The sequence below is a fragment of the Spodoptera frugiperda genome, chromosome 29 (assembly GCF_023101765.2).
Source record: "Spodoptera frugiperda isolate SF20-4 chromosome 29, AGI-APGP_CSIRO_Sfru_2.0, whole genome shotgun sequence".
In the NCBI taxonomy this organism is placed as follows: Eukaryota; Metazoa; Arthropoda; class Insecta; order Lepidoptera; family Noctuidae; genus Spodoptera; species Spodoptera frugiperda.
The window spans coordinates 10,921,673-10,946,175 of NC_064240.1; the positions used below are offsets into that span (position 1 = coordinate 10,921,673).

Here is a 24,503-nt window from a genome sequence, read left to right on the forward strand (position 1 = left end):
TTCTAATGACATGGTTTAATTGAAAGTAAACTCTCCTGGCGTTGGTTTAGAGATGGGAATTGAAGCAAAGTACCCCATTGACAATACAAAATCTATTTGCCATGTTTGAGGGTTACGAGTATTACTGCTACATTCATATTGTAAAGGGGGTCTTAATTGATTTGTTTCCCCATTATTATAGCTATATAACAATCATCATCAAATATAGGTACTAAATTTCATCTTTAATATAGGTGCCTATCTTTTTGATGATACATAATAATGCTAAAGATTAATTTTATTATATGTTAAAGTTAAACTTATAAGTTTAACTTTCTATGGTAACTTAAACACAAACTGTGAAGTAAAATATCGTGAGGAAACCTGGGTTTATAACTTCTAATTATAAGTTTGAGCTCATCGCTTGATGAATGCTCAAAATCAAATCTTATACGTGCGAGAAGTGGCCTTTGGCCACTTACAGGTTATTGATGTGAATGATAAGTTTAAAATCGTTAATTGCTTTGAGCTAGCTTGGTGAGAAATGCTCATTAATTTTCTACATGCATTTGCCCATTTATACAACAGTGTTTAAAGCATATCGAGACCCATACAAACTGTTTCACTTCCCATCTTCTAATCTCCATTCCTCTTGTTCCAGCATCATCACAAGCGCCTCCGGGCTTCAATCTCCCGGCGATTATGCACGTCGATCGAAACTGGAATGTGATGCCCACGGAGCCGATAGGATCCTTCGTCACCAAGGTCTATAGTGAGAGCAGTCTCCCTGTGACCTTCGGTTTGGAGACCACTGATCCACCGGCACCATTCAGGATCGATCCAATCACTGGAGTTGTGACTGTGAATGATACGCTTATTGATAAGGTGAGATTTCAGTTTTTTTTTTTTTGTAGTGTAAGCTGGTAAAAGAGCAGGAGGATTACCTGAGGATAAATATGGAAACGCCGCCGCCCATGGATAGTGCATTGCCGGCCTTTTAGGGGTTAAGAATTTAAAGGTTGTTAGGGAATCGGGGATTTGGAAGAGACAATGAAATAAAACACAGGCGTTGTTTCATGTCAGTTTTCTGTGAAACCGTGGTATTACTGCGGTCGAGCCGGCCCATTCATGCCGAAATATGGCTCACTAAATGACGCAAGATTACTTAATAAGAATTAGTTTTGAGGTTCGATCTTTTCAGATGATTACAAAGATTTTCTTTATATTTTTAATAATATAACTTATCTAGTATGTTATGCACAATTTTTAAAAGTCTATTCTAATTGAGTCATCTTAAGATTAATTGGTTTGGTTATAGGGTAAAAAGTATTGAATTCGAACAATATTTTGTGTTACAAAAATTCTCTGAAATTACTTTACAATTTGTATACTCGTATTGCAAATCGTGACCAAAAGTCAATATTATCTATTTATTTTATCTTCAAACAAGTTTAGCTTTGTAAATACTTTTAAGAGTCAATCTAAATCGCAACACTAACTTTCGATTTATTTTATGTCAGATTTTTAAGTGGAATGTCTTAACATCTGTCATATCAATACTTGTAGGCGTGCTTAAGCAACATGTGTGAACTTAGATTAGGTGCATTATAGGATTTTTATATATAGAAATTCAATTGAATTTGTTCTCTTTTTCTTCTTCTAAAGATGCTGAACTTATTTTATCTTTCGATAAAGATTTAAATACAACACGAACATTTTGTTGTAATAAAATATTAGCGAAAAGTAAAAAATATAAATAACATATTTCTCTAATAACGCGCGACATCACGCCGTCTACACACGCTGCTCATGAGGAAGAGTCCCTCTAAGACTCGAAACTAGTAAAGCTTTTCTCAGTAATATACTAAGAAAAGCGCTACTAGGACTAGGTGAGTAAACTGATATCTTAGTTTAATTAATAAACATATTAACTCGAAAAGGATTTGTTGGAAAAAAATAATATCTTGGTAACTACGTTTAAGATCATTTGACCTACAGAAAAATCATTTCTTGAATTTTCCAAGTAGGTACTAAATACAGTGAACTGGTCAATTGTGAACAATTGTAGTGTTCTTAGAAATAAATCATAGATATCAAATAGATTCCCACAAAGGCAATCTGACGCTGCTGCCGGCTACTGTCATCAATGTCCGACATCTTATTTTACACAACGCCACAGGGCAACTGTGTATTAGTTTATTTTAATAGATGTTTTACTTACGGGTGCTTCTGCCAGCAGCTTCGCCCGCATTCCCGTAGGATAAAAAATCTATCTCTTTTTTATCTATGCAATGCTATCATCCAAGCCAGCTCATACTCTGTATGTATACCAAATTTCATAAAAATCCGTTTCGTAGTTTCAGCGTGATTGATATCCAAACAAACAAACTAATTTATAATCAGCTCATGAATAGACATACTACAAGATATTCTTCAACCAAAGATTTTTTTATAGAACTGTACCTATTTTGTACGAAAACATTTCTTAAAACAATATCGTTCCCCAAGAAATAAAAGAAATATTGGCCACGTATTTTTTATCACGTACATAGGTACAAAGTTCCAATAAATTGAAACCTGGATGTATTGGCAGGTGAGAAAGATGGCTTCGTTATCATATTTAGATTTACTGAACATTGCTGTCACGAGGTAAAGGGTTAAATCAAAGAGGGAATATGAATACTGAACATCTATATTTTAGGAGTAATGCTTAACACTTAATACCTCAAGGACATATCACATTTAAACGGCACAGCTTCAACGCAGATTGACTTGTCATTTAAATTTGAACATTAAATCTTTTGTAGTAATATATTTCATAACGTCAAAACAAAAAGGCTGTAAGCCCGCGGTCCGTGCGCTGGTAGCGCGCTTACAGTTTTTTATATACGGTGACTAGTAATTAGTGAAGGATATTTAAACACGTGATTGTACGCATGTTTACAAATAACTTATCTAAACTCTTTTGTATACACATTAGTTTTATTTTTATCAGAAGCTCGCAGAAGTTAGTTGAAAAAATAAGCCTTTTAGGAATTCAATTCAAGTTCAATTACTTTTATCTCGTTGCTTGTCTTATAAAATCAGAAAACAAAAAGGAAACTAAATCCTATTTACAGTTTCCAGCGTGTTCAGACAAAAATTGTCGCGTAACCGTGCTACCATTAATCTCGCTGTCGGATACTGGGGCCAGGAAATCTCTCAGTTCAGTAAATTTACAGCTGAAATACTGAAATTGTCCACCCTGTCTTTACAAAGAACTTTACTGAACTTTCAGTAGAAGTCTTTCGTTTTAAAACTAAAATAAAGGTCGCCTTACAAATGCTTGGATGCATTTTTTTAAATTAAGATATTTATGAAAAGATTTTAAGTATCGCTCAAAAAAAGAATCTTGTAAATTAATTTACTGTATGTTTCAATTCAGTGCTGTTTTTCATTCTTACTAGTTTTATTTTTAAATCTGTATAAAAATTTAATTTATAGAGTAGATACTTAGATATTTAAAATTAATTTTGACAAAATGATAAATTATTTCACGTCAAGTCTGAGACAAACGACAAATTATTTTTATAAATAATAAAAAGGCCAATTGATACAAAAAATACTAATAAAAGATTTGAAAATATACTTTTCAATGTATCATTAATCAATGTTATGTAGATTTAGTACAAATTGATTGAGTTTGATAGCTTCAGATTGAAGTACAAATAGAATTGGGGATGAAACAAGATAACCATTTAACATTTATAGAAATACTTTTCTTATTATAGGTAACTAGTAGTCCTTTTATTAGTAGTTACATATGAATATTTACCAGTTATATTGACTGTATGGCTGGGCAACTGACTGCTGTGCAACGTGTAGCGGATTATATTCCCGCATGGAACAACTTTTTTGTGTGATTAACAAATTGTTGTTTCGGGTTGGGGTATCACGTTTAGGTCACAGGAGAAAATCATAGTGCGGGGAAAAGTTAAAAAAAAATCAGATATTCAGAAACTTCTCCTATTTCCAAGATTTACAGCAAAATTCTAACATAACGTAGATATTTAATCGTAATAATTACATTTACCACATTCATTACTAAAATAATCAAAGTTCTTTGACGTTTCAAACATGCATATTATATGAAATGTTTCTATTTTATACGAATAATTCCATTTTAATTTAGAAAGTTTTAATGCATGCGGTTGTCGTTATAAAACTAAGTAACAAATATTTTACATGAATTATTTTCATATTCTGCACGGTTAATGTTTAATTGTTTTTCGTATTTGAAGGTACTACTCTTATACATGCTAATTATAAGCACAAAAGCAAGCTTCAATTGAGCTCTTGCTACTTAGTAGCGTAAGTGTTGGAATGTTACTCAAAATTAACTTGTCATTTGCGTATTCTTGCGAATCGACAGACGTTCGTTTTTTTTTTTAATTTTTGAGTATGTTCAATAATTGAATGTCTTTTCTGCATGCATCCTACAACTGCTTTTTGAGCCGGAGCCCCGGTAAACCCGCTAGGTAGTCCGCAGCTCTGGGTCGAGCATCAGCCCTTCTCAGCCCTATCTGTGGTGGACTGATAACTTTTTGAGGAGCGCGCAAAACACTGTGCGCCGACGCCCGGGCAGTATAATTAAGGTATATCCTACCTAAAGGTCATACCTTAAGGCGCTGCCTTAAGTAGAGCAAAGAGACGGCAAAAATCCACTAAATGGCGGCATCAAACTGGAAGTAATTTAATAAACAAAACATGATATAAAAATATCTACGTAATATCTAGAATAATAAAACTTCCCTATTTCTACATCTTCAACTTCCAACCCATCAAACTGAAAACTAATCTTCTATCTTATACCAAAAGAAATTAAAATCCTTGGCCAGACATAGCGTTAAATATTTTATTCTTTCTACTATAAAATAAAAGATGATAAAATTAAAATTTTACACATAAACTGACCGCCATTTTTCCCACAGCATCAATATTGATTGACCTGACCTCCAAGACAGACTTTATTTACGTTCATACAACGCGGGTTTTCATACAAACTGTCAAGTACAAGTTCATGGAAACTATTAAACCGATTGTAATGAGATTTGACAGGTGCTGTGGTAAAAAGTTAGTTGGTCTGATAAAAAGGCAATTAATTTAGGCAAGTCCTTGACTGCTAGCAGAACTGTTGAGGGCAAATTAAATGCTCCGTTATAGTGATCCATAATAGTAGTGTATTGTCCGCCATGCGTTAACTGAAATAAAACATTTAAAAAAAAACCACTTAGAGACAGTTTATTTTTCCGCATTAATAATTCTAAAATTACGTAAAATTACCTGAGCTTAAAGAATATTTTCAAAATATTTCTTTAACTAAATTTTTAGACCAGGATTTACTTTTTTCTTGTATGAATTCTAATTAAAAACGGCTATAATAGTTACCACAAAAGTTTGTATGGAGACTCGCGACGCGCAAACGCTCTTTAAGACTGAGAAACTTCGAAACAGCCACTTAAGTGATTAAAATAACGACCCGTTAAATATTGGAAACCAAATTGAAAGGTAATTTGGTATTCGCGTGCGAATTTTTATTTACCTTCGCGATGAGATTGGAAGTTTTTGTTGCTAGTTACTCAAGTATTTGTTTTTAAAGACTTTTTTTGCTGTAGTAAAGTAATTAAGATGTAGAGATTGTTGAAAGCTTTGGTTTATTTATTATTTATATTTATTTACTCATCGTAATTTTCAATAATATACCTATCTTTCGGTAGATTTAGCTTTTGCTAAGTATAGAATATTAACACTACAAACTTTGTCTTGTCTAGGAAAATTTTCTGTACATATTTGTAATTTTTTTCTTACATATAATCTTGGTTCTAACAAAAACAAACACAACAAAAAAAAAACAATTAGCAAAATCAGTTCGGCTGATCTCGAGATTTGGCCTAAGCAACACATTCTACGATTCATTTTTATAATATAGTTATAAAAATGAATCCAAATTTGATCCCCGTATCGTATTAAATTAAAGTTCCAAATAATATTATTATTATAAAATAAATATTACTAGTACGTGTGGCCTTTTAAAACTGCGAAATACTTTACAAAAGAATAGCTCTATATTTAAATAAAGTATATTACTAGTCTCAAATTAACAAGATTAATGAACGATAGTACTTAAACATACCTTCTATAATTAAAATTGCAAACTTTATCCATTCAATGTGCTAATTAATCAATCTATGTACTACATTTTTAGGTTCAAATTTGAATGACTTTATCATTAACTGTAATGATTAATCTTAGCAGAAGCAATTGGTGAATTAATCATTTTGAGCCTTTAACTTATTAAAGATTAATTTATAATTACAACTCTATAAACTTATGTATATTTCGATTTGCCAATTTATAAATACTGTGTCTCTCGGCTGATGATGATGATGATGAAAGACTGCGAAGTAAATTTCGTAGCGTTTAATAATAACTGGTATGTCTTTATAAACAAAACTGGTTTTTGTTTAGCTAACTACTCAGTGATGTTAAATACCTACTGTGCTTTTAAACTTATTTACTTTATTAAGAATGTTTTGACATTACCTATTTAATTTTCTGTTCAATTGCTAGGATACAGGGAAGGGCAAATCCGCCTGTTCTCATTTTAAAATTTTATTGTCCAGCAAAAACTTTAAGCAGTTTAGTGACGCAACACGTCCCCTTAATTAGTGCATTTTATGTTGTTCGGCTACCTGCGCTGGTGCCGGCACCACCGACCACCACCCGACCGACCTTGAATTGACAAATAAAGCATATTCTTTAGTTCAAGTTTATGGAACGGAGCTAGAAACCGGACCTCATCAGGTGCAAGCAAACATAAGCCTAGTGGTGGTTAGACGCATGTGACCATCATTGTACCTAAATAAAAAAAATCTTGTACCATAAAAAAAATTAGTCTCAAACCTTTTGGCAACTTGATTTTAACAGTACTTAAACTAAATCGTCAGTTCAATGAACTAAACTGTTTTACAGAAATAAATAAAAAGAAAACGTAAATGTCACTCACTGTTAAAATCTATCAAAAACAAAAATAAAAACAGTTCTGTCTTTAAAAGAAAGTGAAAAACACTTTCGGTTTTTTTTATAACAAATTGAAGTCATTGTTTAAGTATTTTCAACTTTACGAGAGTTATTTTAGGAAACAACTCGTTTAGTGAAAAAAGCCTTTAAAACGAAAAATACTTTCAGGGGAAAGATTTTTCTGACGTTAAAGTGAAGCATGAAATTCCCTACCGACGTTAAAAGAAGAGCTAAATTACTCGGAAATTTGTCAAAAGAAATATTTATGTTTTGATATATTTATTTGGTGTAGTTTTCCCAAAAGACCTTATAGTAAACCCTACTAATATTTAAGCAGAACAATGCTTTGTTAAATACCTGGAAACGAAATGGTTTTGTTATGATACTCATGTAAGGTTATTGTAAACCTTGTTATTCACTTAAAAGTCGTGTTTTCCTTCACCGTTTTTATTTTTTAGTGTCTAAATAGTCTTAGAAAGCATATAATACTTTACATATAACTCGGAAATAGTCACATTGGTACTTGCCGTTTGGTAGGTTTCGCCCGCGCCATGATTGAGAAGTGGCCGTCTATTAATTATATTTTAGCAAAAAAACTCATCATAATTATCTCATCAACACTTGTGTACAATTTTATTAATTCGTCTATTTCTGAATTCCAGGAGAACAAAACCTACTCACTATGGGTGACAGCGAACGACGGCTCCATACCGCAGAGATTAGAAGTCTACGCCACAGTCTCCGATAAATCCGGCAAAAGGCCGAAGTTACCTCATCCACTGAACTTGAACTTCCCTGCCTACCCCAGTTTACCTATTCAACCAAAGTATACGAGGACAACACAAAGTACTACCAAAGCAACTCATATTTACGTAACAGTACCTGAAGTGACTACGTCACTGGCTACTCTAGGTCCTCCGAATTCTCCTGATGATGTACCACCTGGGGGTATGAATATAGTTCAGAACGATGATGGAACGACCAGTACTGAAGCCCCGAATAAAACTGAAGCTACGAATAATATTGTGCCTTTAATGGTGCCTCTAGTCGGCATAGGAGTTCTCGTGGTGATCGTGGCTGTAGTCCTACTTATAAAGAATAATGCTCAGAAGAAGGAAAAGAAAAAGGATGATATGGTAAGAAAAATCTCTGTAATCTATATTATATTATATAACGGTACATATTTTAATTGTCTGCACGGTTGGCACGGTTGCTGGGCAACTGGCTGCCGTGCAATATCTAGCGGGTTCGATTTCCGCACGGAGCAACTTTTTGTGTGATCTACAAATTGTTGTTTCGGGTCTGGGTGTCACGTGCATGTGAAAATGTATGTTTGTAAATGCACCCTCGACACAGGAGAAAATCCTAATGTGAGGCAATGTTTTTTTTTTTTTTAATTAGGCAGTAGCAAACATGTCTGGGAATCTTCACTGATGGCAAAAATACGAGCCATAATTTATGTGTACCTTTGCCTACCCGCTCGAGGTATAAAAAGGCAGCAGGTATATGATGCATAATAACGATATATTTTTAGTAAAATGTCATCAGCGTTTAAACGAATTATGATGTTCATAATTTCATCGAATCCGACGCGACATTACCGTGACCTAATTTAAAGCTCATATAACTAACTTATTAAAGGTTAATATCGCCAGTAATTTCAGTCCGTCGACAATATCGTGTTTATTTTAATATAAAACATTATATTAATTACTATAAAGTAATTGCAGATGATAACAGCTGTATCGTTTGATATTTAATAATTTTGTGTTGATGAAAATAGAGGTCGATCTGTAAATATTAATTTAACTACATTTTGGGACAAATATTTTATATTATATTTGATTCTACGTAATAATAAAACCGAAACTAATGTCATTGATATTTGGCTGATACTAATGTAAATGTTTACAAAGTGAAACAATGAAAATATTAAAAGTTATAAGCATAAAAAGCAAATAACGTAACTAATAATATGACTGCACGGTTTAGATGGCTGCCGTGTAACGTACAGCGGGTCTGATTCCCGCACGGAGCAACTCTTTGTGTGATCCACAAATTATTGTTTCTAGTCTGCGTGTCATATGTATGTGACACCACACACACATTGTATGTTTATAAACGCACCCACGACATAGGAGAACGAATCACGAATCCTACTGCGGGGCAAATTATCTAAAAACAAAACTAATTTTTCTTCGACCGGTCAAACATATTTTTTGTGTGTTATATTTTATACAATCCACAAGACAATCATAGTTTGTCTCTAGAATAACATTTAACTCAACTTCATTGTTTTTACTCCTACAACTATTTTCAGTATCGAGTTTCTTAGAATTTTCATCCAAAATTCCAACTATCATCTGATTCTTGGTAAATCCATTTTGTTCATAAGCTTTAGATTAAATGCTTAATCTCTTTTGTTCACAGAGTAAGGACTCGAGTGGGATAGTACTTCAAGACGCATCCCTTAATATGTGGGATCATCCACGTGCGTACTCCAATCGTTATGAGTCTTGGGACAACGGGCATTTACAGGTCAGTTGTTAGACCTTATAATATATTAGAAGTAATATTGTATTGTTCCTTGAATGCGTGGGCAGAAGTGTTGGTGTAGGACACCTCCGTTTAACCTGCTGTGTTGATGAAGGGCAGGTTACGTTTAACCTCAGTAAGTACTTGAACAGAATAGGGAGAGAAACCACGGCAAATTGCTACGCCGGAGGTAATATTCTGGACTCCGCACAGCACACGCTCGAGGAGTGCAGGTCTATTACAAGGCCTGGTGCCCCTTACAGGAGCTGTGGGTTGCCACCAGGGTGATTTTAATGACGTAAAATTCCTACACTACCTAGTATTTTATCCCCATAAAAGGTTACGTTTAACCAAATACCGTTTTCTTGATTAGACTGGGATTTTAAATCGTTGTATGTAAGATAATTGCCCATGTACATATAAGTATTTAAGTATAAACTTAGTATATATTATACTCTATGCTAAAGGAAGAATATCGAAAGAAATCCAATAGTATTTTACTCAACTCAGAACACTTGTATTACATACATTTTCTGGCAAAAAATATAACGTGTAAAATGTAAACGATACTAATAAATAAAATTGGTTTGTCTGTTTGTATAATTGAAATAACGACATTATGGAGTATAAAGTCGTTATTATCAATATGAATATACATACGATACATACACCAAAATAACATTTTTACAATTTTTGTCTGTCTGTATGTCTATCTGTTTGTTCCGACTAACCACTGAAATTGCCGAACCGATTTTGACGGAACTTTTATTAGTAATTAGCTGATGTACTAAGGAGTAACTATGAACACTTATACTTATATTATAGAAAACATATTTTATTTTAGAAAAAATATCACAATTCTGTTAGAACTTTATATTGTACACGGACGAAGTCGCGGGCAACAGCTTCTCTTGTATAATATATAACATATACCGTATTCTATGCATACTTAATCCAACCGATATATCCAATATATCTAAGTACTCATCTCAAAAGCCTTTCTTTATACATATTTCAAGATACAACTACAAATCTATGAATGTTATTAGATTTTTTTTCTTACAAAAATGCTTGGGTTTCCATACAGATGTTTCAAAGTACGTTCGCGTGCAAATATGAATTAAATAAAGTAATGTAATCTTTTTTTTTCATAGTCTACGCGTGTGTTCTACTCGTAATATTAAATGTGGTTTGAATAAAATAGTTTTATGTAACAATGAAATAAGGTGTAGAGTTTGTTGTATCTTGTAATTGTAATTTCGTTTACCTACTTGTCTATCTAATATTTTATTTCGAGAAATTTTCATTGAGGTTTCTGATTTCGAAATTCTTAGTAGTGTCAAGTGTTGGAGTTTGATACTTTGTTGTTATACCAGGAAAGTAAAGTTATCACAAATGTAACTTGTAATTGTAATTTAGTATACTTGTCTATCTTATGTTTTATTTCCAGAAAAGTTTCTTTGAGGTTTTTGATTTGAAACATTCTTAATAGTCTCAAGTGTTAGAATACATTTTGTTGTTTTGTCATTTTCATGTTTTTCAATTGTTTTATTTCGAATTGTTATAAAATATTCTTCAAACTAATACTTTTTACTTCTTCCTGTTATAATTATTAATTGGCATACAAAATACTGGAATGTAAAAAATTACAGTCTTTTTAAAATATTGATTGCGGGATGATTATTATTCACGTATCGTATTGTATTTGTGAATGCATTCACAACTCACAAGAGAATCAGAGTGTATATCAAAGACTTATTGAATTGCATACTTAAAGCATTCTATTTACAGTTGTCAGAAGAAACATCGATATCAAAAGACGATCAGCCACCAGACAAGTGGGAGTTCCCTAGACATAAACTGAGGATCTTCAATATTGTGGGTGAAGGTGCCTTTGGCCAGGTGTGGCGAGCTCAAGCTTTGGATATTGCTGGTAAGTAAATTACTAATTACGTTTTAAATAAAATACTTGGTCGTAGCGTGAAAATATACCTACCTGTACCACAACTAAACCTACTTGTGTTTACATTCTCGTGTTATATTGTCTAGTCTATTGCATGATTACGTGGGACGACCAAGTCGATCTATTTTATTTAAAACTAGCGGACCCGACAGACGTTGTCCTGTCTACACGTCTTTAATTTGAAAATTTTAAACTTTTTTTAATAAGCTAAAACATTCTGGACTATTTTGATGAAAATTATTATTTAAATGTTATGACAATATCTAACATCATTAATATTTGACACTGCGATGGAAGCGCCGTCTGTCGGATCAATGTAAAACATTCCAAAATCAACAACTACTTATAAATTAAAAATTAATTAAAAAAACATTGCCCAGCGGACAAAATTGTGAATCTAAACCATTCTCAGATCCCCTTGAACACACACAAAAAAGTTCATCAAAATCGGTCCACTCGTTTAAGAGAAGTTCAGTGACATACACACTTACAGTAGAATTATATATATAAAGATGTATATAAGTTGATAATGATGGCAATTTACATAATAAATTAAGAGAGAAGATCCATTAAGTAGGGACTAAATAAAATAACCGACTTGATTTGTATTACATGAATCTCATAACTTCTGAGACTTGACTTATTTACAGGATGATTTTCATGATATTATATTTACTGATACATAGTAACTGTATGGTAGAATTTTATTTGGCATAATTACGTTTGGCAAAGCTTAATTTTGCATAATTTTGTTTCACATAACGTTTATTTAGAGCTACGATTGTTTGGCATAATTTAGCTTGGCATATTAAGAAGATGGTAGAATAAAAGTTAGTGAAGTGACAGAACCGAATTGCTGCAAAACCGACTGCACGTAGTCTTGTCTGCCCTACCCCTAGAGTGCAATTTAAAATCGCGTAGGCGCGGAGGGGCGAGGCGGCCCGCGGGCTGAGGCCCCAGCCGCAGCTGAGCTTGCTTGCTGAGCTGGCCGGCGAAGCCGGCCAACAAGCCGAAGTTGCGGTGGTGAGCGAAAGCCGTCTGCGACGATTAGCGCGCGTGGGACCGCCGGAGCCCCGCAGCGCCGGAGCCGTGACAGAAACCATGCTTTCTTGCATGTTGCATGCTTGCTTGCATGCTACTTGCTTGCATGCTGCTTGCTTGCTTGCATGCTGATTGCTTGCTTGCTTGCATGCTGCTTGCTTGCTTGCTTGCATGCTGCTTGCTTGCTTGTTTGCATGTTTGCTTGCATGCAGCATGCTTGCATGTTGCTTGCTTGCTTGCTAGCTAGCATGCTTGTTTGCTTGCTTGCTTGCTAGCATGCTTGTTTGCTTGCTAGCATGCTTGTTTGCTTGCTTGCATGCTGCATGCTTGCTTGCATGCTGCATGCTTGCGTGATAGATGAGTCTTTCAATTATTATGGATATTAAACGTATGCCAAAAGATAATTCTAACTGTGAACATTCTGAGATATGATGGTTCTACTTTTTAATTATTATGGTTATGAAATTTATGCCAAAAGACGATTCTGACAATGAACATTCTGCAATATGATGGTTCTACCTTTCAATTATTATGCGTATCAATTTATGCCTAAAGATGATTCTGACTTACAAAATTATGCGTTTTTAATGTATTACAAATGATGGTATACCAAATGATTTTCTGCGAAATGAAGTTTCTGCCATGCGTTGTTATGCAAAATAAAATTATGAACAAAAAAATTCTACTAATAAAGGTAGACCCGTATTAGTATTATCTTAACTTACAAAATGTCCAACCAGCATCTCGGCTACGTTATCTAAGCTGGATAAGACCAACAGTTTGTTTGTGAAACCATAATTAATTTACGAATCAAGCACGAGTAGTTTCAATGTGGTCCCTTTCTCGCATAATCCGACGGGACGGTAATCTGACACGATCGCAGAGACCCGGAAGGATTTACATGAGGTACGCACGTTAATCATTGTGACTTTAGCACACAGGTGAAATATGATGACAAAGTTATATTTGAGGTGATTAAAACCTTGGATATAATATACATAGTAACATGAGTCTTGTCCCCGTTTATCCTCAAGAGATGCTTATGAAGTTGGGCCGAAAATGCCTTTAGGATGCAGTAACGACTTTTTGTCAGACTTAATATCCAAGGAGCTGCAGATACTTATAAATGTTGCAATGCATCAAGCAACGGTTTTTTTTACGGGTGTAAATCATCCAATGACTTTTTTTGCCTTAGACGAAGCGAAAGGGAGTGTCAGATTTATTCTATTACTGACTAAAAACTACCCTGTTCCTATTCCTGCTTTTCAAGCCGTAAATCCGCTAGGTAGTCGGCAGCTCCGCATCAAGCAACGGTACGAGATAAGTAGCGACATCTAGTGAACAAAATCAGAGGGAGTCACGACCCTCAGTGAGGGAAACGACTAAGAAGTTACTATTTATACAAAATGATAAGGATTAATATTGTCATTTACTAGGCACATAATAATATATACCAAAATCTGTGTTATTACTGAGTAAGTGAAATCGAAAGTTTTAATAAGATTTTACCTGGACACTTTCACAGTCTTGTGACAAACGAAAAAAAGTACCTACACAAAAGAAATATGAGGATGAATAAACAAAATATTTTAAGAAAAATAAATCTACATTTGAGACACTCAAATCCATTAGCTAGACCAACACACAACATTTTAAAATTCAATCTGTTTCTTTATTTGCTTTTATATTTTCTTTATACAATAATCAATCATGCAAAATGGTGAATTAATCAATTTGAAATATATAAAAAAAATAGAAACAATTTAAATTTTACTAGATTTAAAACGCAGTTGAGTGCAATTTTCCGATTTTTCCACCACATTGAATAAAGGTTTTCGTTGAAACGCAGATATCCAAAAATATTGGAGATTTTAAGTGCGGTACATGTTTATTTGTATTTGCTACCAGTCAAGCACTTTCACTTTTCAACATTATTTACTTATATATTTATTATATAACACTGAAAACCTGATATGATATTATGATTTAACGAATAATATACGCATCCCGGTACTTTCAGGCGACACAAAACCTAAAGTAATTTTATTCAACAGATATATAACCGTGAGAAACTTGCTTAGCGACCCAGTATTTAAAGAAGGAATGATAATAATAATACCAAATAACAAAAAAAGTAAAATTGAAACAAAAACCGGTTTGCATTTCACGCAAAATATTACCTAACATCCAATCAGCAAAGTTCAATTCGGAATGACAGTAAGATAAAATATTCAAACAGAGTAAACAGGTTTTCACACTCATTTTCTTTAATGAAAAACCTTGAAAGATTTGAGAAGCCACTTTGGCTTCGGCATAGTAATTTCGGTAAAATCGGTCAGTAAACCGATCTTAAGAAAAATATTTAAGCTTAGCAGTTGTTTTTCAATTGAATATGTAAATAGATTGTATCAAGAAGCGCTGTAAATTCAATAAAATGTGTGTTCGAAAATTGCTGATACGAATTTATTTAAAAAAATAAAAAGCGTGGAAAAAAGCTTCTTGCCAACATTGGAAAATTCCAAATAAAAAAACAAAATCAATTTCCTTTTAGTTCTACAACACATGTTCCTAAATAACTTTTGACCTATTTTTTATCGGTCATAGTATTTTGTCCAACTCTTAAATTAAACCACAAATGTCATTCATAGTTGTCACAACTCACAGCCTCTCTATCACAAAGCAAAACCAGTATAACATCACGTATTATTCTAAAACAGGCCGTTTGTTTACACTGCATGGTTTACCCAATTCATTCCAATTCACGACCACACAACACATATAGTGTCAACGGTAGTATAAAACAAGTGAAGAAAGCCATTCGACTCCTAAGGCCACGGCCACACTATCGTGGGTCTTGAACAACGTAATTTTGTGAACAGTCAACCGAATATCGATTATATTCGGTCGGCCGTTGCAGACATTAAAACAATAAAATGCCGCAAAATTGTAGTTCGTAAAAGCCTTATTGGTAGAATTTAGGTAAGATTGGAAATATCGCATTATTACTGTGGTGTGCACCACTCGAGTTTTTTGGCTAGGCCGGTTAACCGCTCGCGTTAAAAACAGTATAGTGTGGCCATAGCTTAAACAAGTGAAGGGAGTCACACGACTCGTATTTCAGAGTGCAACTGTTTCTTTAGTTAGCAACCCTAAACACGTCTGTGTTGTGGTTCCGTGAGTACTTATGCGTTAGGGATGTTACTGAGACCTCTTGTAAATTCTGACTACACAGAGTTGAAACCGAAATTTGAGGTTTTGTGTCGACTTGGAAGCAACGGATTGATGGTTTAAGATTATTGAAGTTTTTTGAGTGACAAAATAAAGTTGACACTATTTAATATTATAAATGCGAAAGTTTGTGTGAATGTTTGTTACTCAATTAATTCAAAACGGCTGAAAGGATCGGAATGAAATTTGGAACAGAGGTAGATTATGATTTTACCACGGGCAGAAACTAGTTTAAAATGTGTTTTATCCTTCAAAAGTTAAACCGAATACTAGTGACATCCCTAGTATATGAAAAGCCTCTAAAAAGATAAACACATTTTGTAGTAGGCAGTCACGTCTCAGGATCGTGATCTTCAAAAGAAAATGTTTTCGTTGAGTTGTGAATTTCTGACAGAGAATAGTACCGTCATAGTAGTAAGTTGGGTCGTCCTTCAGTCAGGTAGGAATGGGGTTAGCCAAAATGTATTTATTTAATATTAAGTAATGTTTTGTAATACAAAGTCTTAGAAGTTTGTTTGGGGCGCTAGGAATTCTAAAGCCGTCAAAACAATAAATATTTTGATGAGTTGAAAATCGTTTTACCAGCTTTTGTTGAATTTGAAGTTAATATTACAATTATTAGACTTATTTTATGGTATAAGCCAGTAAACGAGCAGCCACATCACCTGATGGGAAGCAACCGCCCATGGATACCCGAAACACCAGAGGCGTTACAAGTTCGTTGCCAGCCTTTTGGGGTTAGGAATTTAAGGGTTATTGAGGAATTGGAAATTCAGAAGATTGGAAAGGGAAGTGATTGGGCCTCCGGTAACCTCAACTCACACAGTAAAACAGTTGTGTTTTACTTAAAACTTTACTTTAAACAACGCTTGCGTTGGCAAGCGTTGTTTCACGTCGGTTTTCTGTGAGGCCGTCGTATCACTCCGGTACAGGCGGTCCATTCGTGCCATATCTTTATAGAATTTCCATATTTCAATATTTCGGATTTTATCACGCAAAAAAATGCGAGACTTTAAATAACATTGTAACAACGAAAACTTTCATTTATTTGCGTAATGATGAAAAACATATTATAGAAATGATGCGGGCATTGTTCCCATTTGTATTGGGAAATGAATGTAATTAAAATAGTTCACCTTTATCAGTTTTGTGGTAAATTAACGTTTCAGTTTCGTTTTAATTGAAATAATTAAGCAATATTTTATTACATTCGTCCTCATTTATTGTATTATTGTTAAAATAATATTCAGCAAATTGACATCGAGTTACAGAAAATAATTGGTCAATTATTAAATTATTGAATTTCCCCATTTTAATAAACTGATTATTTAATAAATGTAACAGTAGATTTTAATTTTATTATTATTTTTTGAGACATACTAAATAATAATTATTATGTTATCAGCTTACTCACATAACCATTTGACGAGGAACTCGACTGGTTTCAAGCCAAACTAGAGGCTCATATTCATGAGCAGCATTTCGCGACACACGACGCGAGGATTATCGTGCTATGTAGCACAGACAGTGGTTTGAAACTAGTCGAGTTCCTCGTCAAACAGTTATGTGAGTAAGCTGATAACATAGATATTTAGCAGTGAATTTTGTGACGTTCATACGTAAAGTAACTGTAGAAGGTAGAAAATTAATATCAAAATTAAGACACAGTTCATCTTAGATGAAGACACAAAAGCAGTCATGTAAAATATTTAAATTTTCCTCAAATCAAGATACAAGTCAAATGAAATTAAATTTTAATTTGAGTATCTCAGTACAAGTACAAGTATAGTATTCTCAGTAATTCTGTCTTAAGTAGTGTTGATTAATGATAAGAATTAAGGTTGCCTTAGTTAAAGGCACGTGTGACATTTTATCGGTACCTTGCCTTGAAATATAGACCAGATATAACTGACATACATATATAAGAAGGGTTTATGACTTAAATATGTAAATACAACTAAGTAAGTAAGTACAAAAGAGGAGAGATACGCTTGATCATTTTAAAATTTTGCTTCTTGAATCCAGCAAAAACATTAAGCGATACCCTATAAATGTATCATCTAATAAAACAACGATAACGTCGCAGTTTACTGACGCAAGATGTGTAATGCGACGCACGACTAAGGGCCCGATCTCTCGGGTCGGGAATCGAACCTGAAACCCCTTGTCTGGCAGTCGCACTTGCAACCACTCAACCAGTGAGGCAGTTGAACTTCAACATCTCATTATATCAGCCCTAGTCCACGGCTGAACATATGCCTCCCACAATGACTTCCAGATAGGCCGGTTGGGAGCGACCTGCATCCAGCGGCTCCCTGGGACCTTAATCGACTAAAATTAAAATAGTTTTTTTTTCTTCTATTACAGGAAAGAAAGGCGAGCAAACTGTAGCAGTGAAGACACTGAAAGAAAATGCTTCAGAAAAGGAGAAAATAGATCTTCTACAAGAACTGTTAGTTATGAAGAACTTGGGCTACCATCCAAATGTAGTCCAATTAATTGGATGTTGTACAGAAAAGGTGAGAGTCATATCACAATGAACTTTAAATATTATATAATTCTATTTTTATATTTGATGGGTCAACGTTTGATCACTATCTCGCCTGCTGGTAAGTGATGAACCGGCCTACGATGGGGCAACATTTATTTCTTAAAATGACTGATATGTATGTGCGTTGTGTGCTATGGATGGCTTTCCTACTATCAATACATCGCATACTTGAGCTGCGCATCTTCCTCACAGGTACATACAGTTACACAGCTTAGTATTAGTAGAAATGGTCATAAAGTTTCACAGCTGTAAGTTTAGCTATTACATATTCGTAGCAAAGCTACATTGCACATCTCTGGTGAAGCACCCTCATGGTCTACGAGTAGCGTGAAAAAAGTGAAACTAGCAATCACATCCAATTAAAAACATAGTTATAACTATATTAGTAATTTTATTTCAAACTTAATTGAATGAAAATTTCAATAAATGCGTTTAACTTTGACTTTCAAAACGGATTCCACTTTATTAATGTACTAACTTACATATTGAATCTGTTATCTAAGAGATGGAGCTGTTTGTAAGCAGTTTAACCACCGAGACAATCTTGATAACTTTATTATATTAGTTCAATTTCATAATATCAATAATGTCTACTGTTACCCAGGGTGCTTTTCCACCAGAGATGTGCTATGCTACGTTGCTGTGGATGCGTTTGGCTTCCACCAATCATATTCATTGGTACATAGCTTAGCACTGGTGGAAACGGACTCAGCTATGCTCTTATATGAAAAGATACGTGCTATTGATGGCTTCTCTACTGTTGATACATCGTATCTTCCTCACACAGCTACTTTGCGGCAGCGCATCTTCATAGAACATATTACTCGCTCAGCTACATAGTTTAGCTTAGTATCAGTGGAAAAGTACCCTTAGGCTCCGAATTCTCAAAAGATCTAAGAGTAGGTACGTCTGGATTGACAGACAAACAAACTAATAATAACAAAGTTAGTTATCACAACCTTGGTAGACAACAGACCACATATTGTTGTACGTATATAATATAAATGAGTGGATAGGTGAATTAATTTATCGTGTGGCCCGGAGGTTTAAGAGGCCCGCTTCTCCGTGCATGAGGGTGCGGCTCGAAACCCGCCAACGGCAAGTACCAATGTAACTTTTCAGAGTTATATGCACTTTCTAAGATTATTTAGACACCATTGATAAAGGGTGAAAGAAAGCTAGGCTTATAAAATTTTCTTATTAAAAGTCTAAAATCGCTAACCCGTATTGACCGTGGTGATTAATGCTCAAACTGTTGATGTGATAGCGTAACTTAATTACTTTGTTTGCTTTAAGAGTGAGAAAGTTTTGTTAATTACGGACGTACATACATTAACCTCACCTGTCTCCCATGGGAGTAGGTAGAGATCTAAAATAGAACTAAGATATCAGCATCAACTCATGAAATTCCACTGCTGGACTATAAATTTCCTCTACGGGAGAAGAAAAAATACCCATAATCTCCTCACATAACAGACATTAATAAGTTCTCTAACCGTTTTACAGGAACCCACCTTAGTGATAATGGAATTCGTGAGCCTGGGCAAGCTGCAGCAATTCCTCAGAGACTCCAGAGCTGAACGTCATTACGGGAACACTCATGGAAGCCAGTTCCTCACATCACAGGATCTCACGAAATTCGCCTTCCAAGTAGCGAGAGGAATGGATTTCCTTAGTTTACAAGGGGTGAGTTGATGAAATAGTTTTTATAAGTTTTTTAACTTGTTAACAAAGAAAACAGAGTTTTGTATGCAGCGATTGTCACGAAATAATACTCATGAATATGAGCCTCTAGCATGGCTTGAAACTAATCAAGTTCTTCGTCAAACTAGTAGTATTAGTAAGCCGATAACATAATAATTTAGTAATTAATTAATTTACAAATTAATTTAGTATGTATGTCCCACGAAAGTTATAATAAAATTAGAGTTTCGTATTTTTGTAGCTCTGATAGCATTTTCAAAGTTAAGAGGTAAAAGTATCACAGATTTGCGGGTGTCCATTTTGACTGATCGCTTCTAGATGATACATCTTTGACTGTAAGGTTGACGTGGTGGCAATCTGGGCAATCGGCTGCCGCGCAACAGGAGAAGTGTGCGAATCTTTTTATATCTATTCTATCATCTATAAATCTTATTTATTGCCTTACAAGTTAGGTAATTAATTGTAGGCTTATAATGAAAAAAATCTTCATTTGGTAACAAAACTGGAATGATAGAAAGATGTTTGTACGAAACCCAAAAACCTTTGTATACAAAAAGAAAGCTCTTTGATATGTAAACCCATCTACCCAATAAATAACAAACTCGTTGTCATATGTCAAGACGATAACAAAAACCTTGAACAGCAGGGTCTTTGCTTCTATCTACAGAATAAACTTGGTCAAAAAGTAGGACAACTATGGAAAAAGGATTGTTTGAAATGGACTTGCCTCCAAGGTCCTCTTAACTACATGTCAATAAGGCGATTCCTCATTTTTATAACTTTGTTTTGCTTGGACAGCAAGTAGGTCGTATCGTTGGTAATTGGGTCGACAGTGGACTAAACCTTATACTTTACTTTTTTTACTATACGAGAGAACTAAGCGATGTTCTTCGCGCAGTACCATCTGTCAGCTTCTCAGTGGTTGGAAATGGACCAGTAGTAATAATATTTGACTCTGTAACAGAAGTGAACCTTCCATACAATTTATTTCCAAGAAAATTAGACATATCGGCTATTAAACATCACGCTATAATCAAAATAATATATCTGGACTGAGTGCTTGCTTTTTCTTGAACATTTTTCTGGTACCTATTTTACTAAAGAAAAGGTTTTTATTTGGTGTATCACTATTTAATGTTCTAACTGTGGCCAGATACAAAAAAAAACTGCGTAAGTTCTCCTTGTTTATTTGTTGACACTCATTAACATTAAGCCTTAACTAATTAAGCCCCAATGCCATCTCTAAGAACCTTGAAAAAAGTTGAGAGAAATAATAGTAATCCAAGATAATAAGGGTCCAATTGTGGGTAATATAACAAAATGGTCGCTAATTGACTTATTCAAATACCGCTTAACCGCGCTCTTCACACTTACGTTTTTCAACAGCTTTCGCGTAAGTTAGTAAACGCCCTAACTTCTTCAAAGTGAAGCTATTGTACGAAGTTTTCATTATGCTGAACAATTTACAATAAACAGATCTTATCACTTAAAATTACTTTGTTTACCGAACCATCTTTGTGTAACAAGTTTCTGCCCTGAAATATCTACTTTCATATTTGGGCGAAAGTATTTAAAATGTTGGAGTAATTTTTCTTTTGTCATACCGAGCTAAGAGCTAGATAATAAGGTTTATTCTTTCTTGTATTACGTGATTTAAGTAAAGCAAAGTGTGTAATATTCCGGAAAATAACAAATATGGTGTTAGGTCCTTCACAAAGACCACTATTTAGATATTATTTGGAAAACAAAGCGCCTTGTACAAAAATAATAGCAAAAATACTCGTAGCAAGAACTTGCATTTGCTATTTTTACCATATATTTTATAAGTCTGTGAAAGTATACGAGCAATCTAAAACAATTCTAAAATACATTTTAAACCTTAAAATAAAATGTCTACGTACGCAATTTCATTCCTTTATTACAAACTTTTAGGCACCTGTTGGACATAAAAAGTATATAAACAGCGTACCATTTACTCATAAACAGAAGAAAATAAACTTTAAGGACTTAAGATATTGAATATTCTTTGAGAGTGGCCTTGAACATATAAACTCTTTATAAAAGGCTCTTAGTTATAAAGCTCTGCGTTGAGAAGGAAAAAATAAATTTATTTCCCCCCATGGAACATTTTTCCTTTCCGCATTTATGCAACATTGCTATGTATAGTTTAACAGGAGTAGTGTAATTTACGTTCACATTTGGCGGTTGAAATCCATTAGCGAGAACATAACCCAAAGCAATCTTTGAGAGATAGTATATCGTTACTAACACAGTAGGTATATAAAACAAATCACAGTTAAATTTGAATCTTAAAAGAGAGATACCTAATAGGAGTCAAATTAGTGAAAGACGTATTGTTACAGACCGTATCAATATTTCACAAAGAATGACCTCAACTTCACATAGGCGTAACAATAAAATCCATCTTTATTTTAATTCAAACACAAAAGCGATATGGTCTGCAAAGGCATTTCGTTCCAAATATCTCCTTTGATGCTACCAAATTGCCCGTAAAATATTGTTGCCAATCTGAAAACATATACGCCATTTTAAATATGTCGCACAAACAAAATGAAATTGTCCAATTATTTTTGAAAGGACTCATTAGTCATTATTATCTTGTCAAGAGGCCCTACATTCTGTGGTACTAGCTATTAGTCAGGCTGTGTAGCAACACAGCCTTTGAAAAGTAATGGGGCAGATTAATTTTAGAAAAAAAAATATAATTTCTTTTGTTTTTTGCTCGTTCTCAAATTCGCGAGTAATCGTCAACTTTTATCTTGAGGCTGACGACCTCAACAGTAATGTAGATCGTTAGTGTAAGGTTTTGCTTTTTAGGTACTTGAGTATAAATTTACAAACTGATTTTGTTACATTTAGCTTTTGAAATCCTAATGATGTTACAATTACTGACTAAATAATGTATGACGTTGATATTAAGATTCAAATCTGCTAACAATCTTAAGCTAAGTGTAGTAACTATCGGGTGTACCGGGGCTCTGGCTCAAAAAGCAGGAGCAGGGACGGGGTGGTTTTTATTCAGTAAAAGTCTGAAACTCCGTCTCGCCTCGCCCAAGTCGAGAAAAGTCATTGGATGAAATTCCCCCTAAAAAAGTGATTGGATGTAAAGAGCCTATTTATTGTTTAGCTTAGTACAATACTATTCAAACAGCCTGTCTAGCCGTAGACGAAAGCGACTGATCATTTAACCTTTTCATTTTCAACAAATCGGATGCTGGAATTTTCCTATCCATTTGATTAGTGGTAGAAACGATTTTCAGTATTTACAACAAGTAAATATATGTACTAGACTCTAAAGGATTGGGTCAATTCAAATGGCTGTTGTATTTGTCTGGGCTGATCTTTAGAGGTCCTTTTCTTTTCTAGCAAGTTGGGTATCGTTACTTCCAAGAATGCATTATCATAAAGAATTCATAGATTTTTTAGGATATAATAATATCTCAGAGCTAAAGTAGAAATCGGTAGCTTATGGCCATGTTAGTCTATACAAATATTTACCTTCAAAGATTTATAGGACGAATAGATAACTAGATTTCACAAGAAACGTTATTGGTAAGATTTGGAGAGTATAAAATTATATTTTCACTAGCTTCTGCCAGCGGTTTTGTCTGCGTTTCCGTGGGATAAAAAGTGTCATATCACCCAAGTCAGCTCATAGCCTCATACTCTGTCTCTGTGTACCAAATTCCATCAACATCCGTCCAGTAGCTTCAGCGTGATTAACGGACAAAAACTCAAACATCGGTGTGATAATGTGGTTTATATTGGTTCTTATTTTTCCAACCCATTCCAGATAATCCACCGAGACTTGGCAGCGAGGAATGTGCTGATCACAGAAGACAGAGTATGCAAGGTTGCAGACTTTGGCTTCGCCAGAGATGTTGGAGATACACATGTGTATGAGAGGAAGAGTGATGGACGACTGCCCATTAGGTAAGTCAGTTTATATATAGAATTAATTTATTAATAAAATATATAGCAAATATATCACACCCTATCACATGAGACTTATAATTATTATAACATACATTGTGAAAAGTGGCTGCCGTGCCGAAACGCCTATGCAATTTTTAATAGTTAAATGTCTCACAACGTTTTGCTATTTCTTTAGAACAGGTGTTTACACCTAAACAGTGGGCATTACGTGCCATAATGTGCATCTCTGCCTACCTTTAAGGGGATTAAATAACTCATCACATTACGACTATTTAGTTTATCCAATATCCGGAGGTGTAGTAATACGATTGCAACTTCGTTTTGAAAAATAAACGATTTAGAGATCGTTTAGAAGAATAAATTGTTGCACAAGAGCGCTCTATACGAGCACGGGCAAGCTACAACTATGATAGGAAATTTGAAATTTCCACTAACGGATATTAAGTTCCTCGACAAATAACTAGCACCCACAATTTAGTTCGCTTG

At 34.3% G+C, this 24,503-nt stretch overlaps 1 protein-coding gene across 2 annotated transcripts in view; it reads left to right on the forward strand.

Moving 5' to 3' along the window:
* Nucleotides 1-24,503, forward strand: part of LOC118268228 (tyrosine kinase receptor Cad96Ca) — a 116,468-nt gene that overhangs the window by 80,908 nt on the left and 11,057 nt on the right. For both annotated transcript variants that reach the window (XM_035582621.2, XM_035582620.2), the window contains exons 3-9: nt 641-864; nt 7,701-8,174; nt 9,469-9,576; nt 11,365-11,506; nt 18,173-18,324; nt 19,863-20,042; nt 23,875-24,014. In XM_035582621.2, coding sequence (XP_035438514.1) covers nt 641-864; nt 7,701-8,174; nt 9,469-9,576; nt 11,365-11,506; nt 18,173-18,324; nt 19,863-20,042; nt 23,875-24,014 — 1,420 coding nt within the window. The remainder of the gene's footprint in view (nt 1-640; nt 865-7,700; nt 8,175-9,468; nt 9,577-11,364; nt 11,507-18,172; nt 18,325-19,862; nt 20,043-23,874; nt 24,015-24,503) is intronic.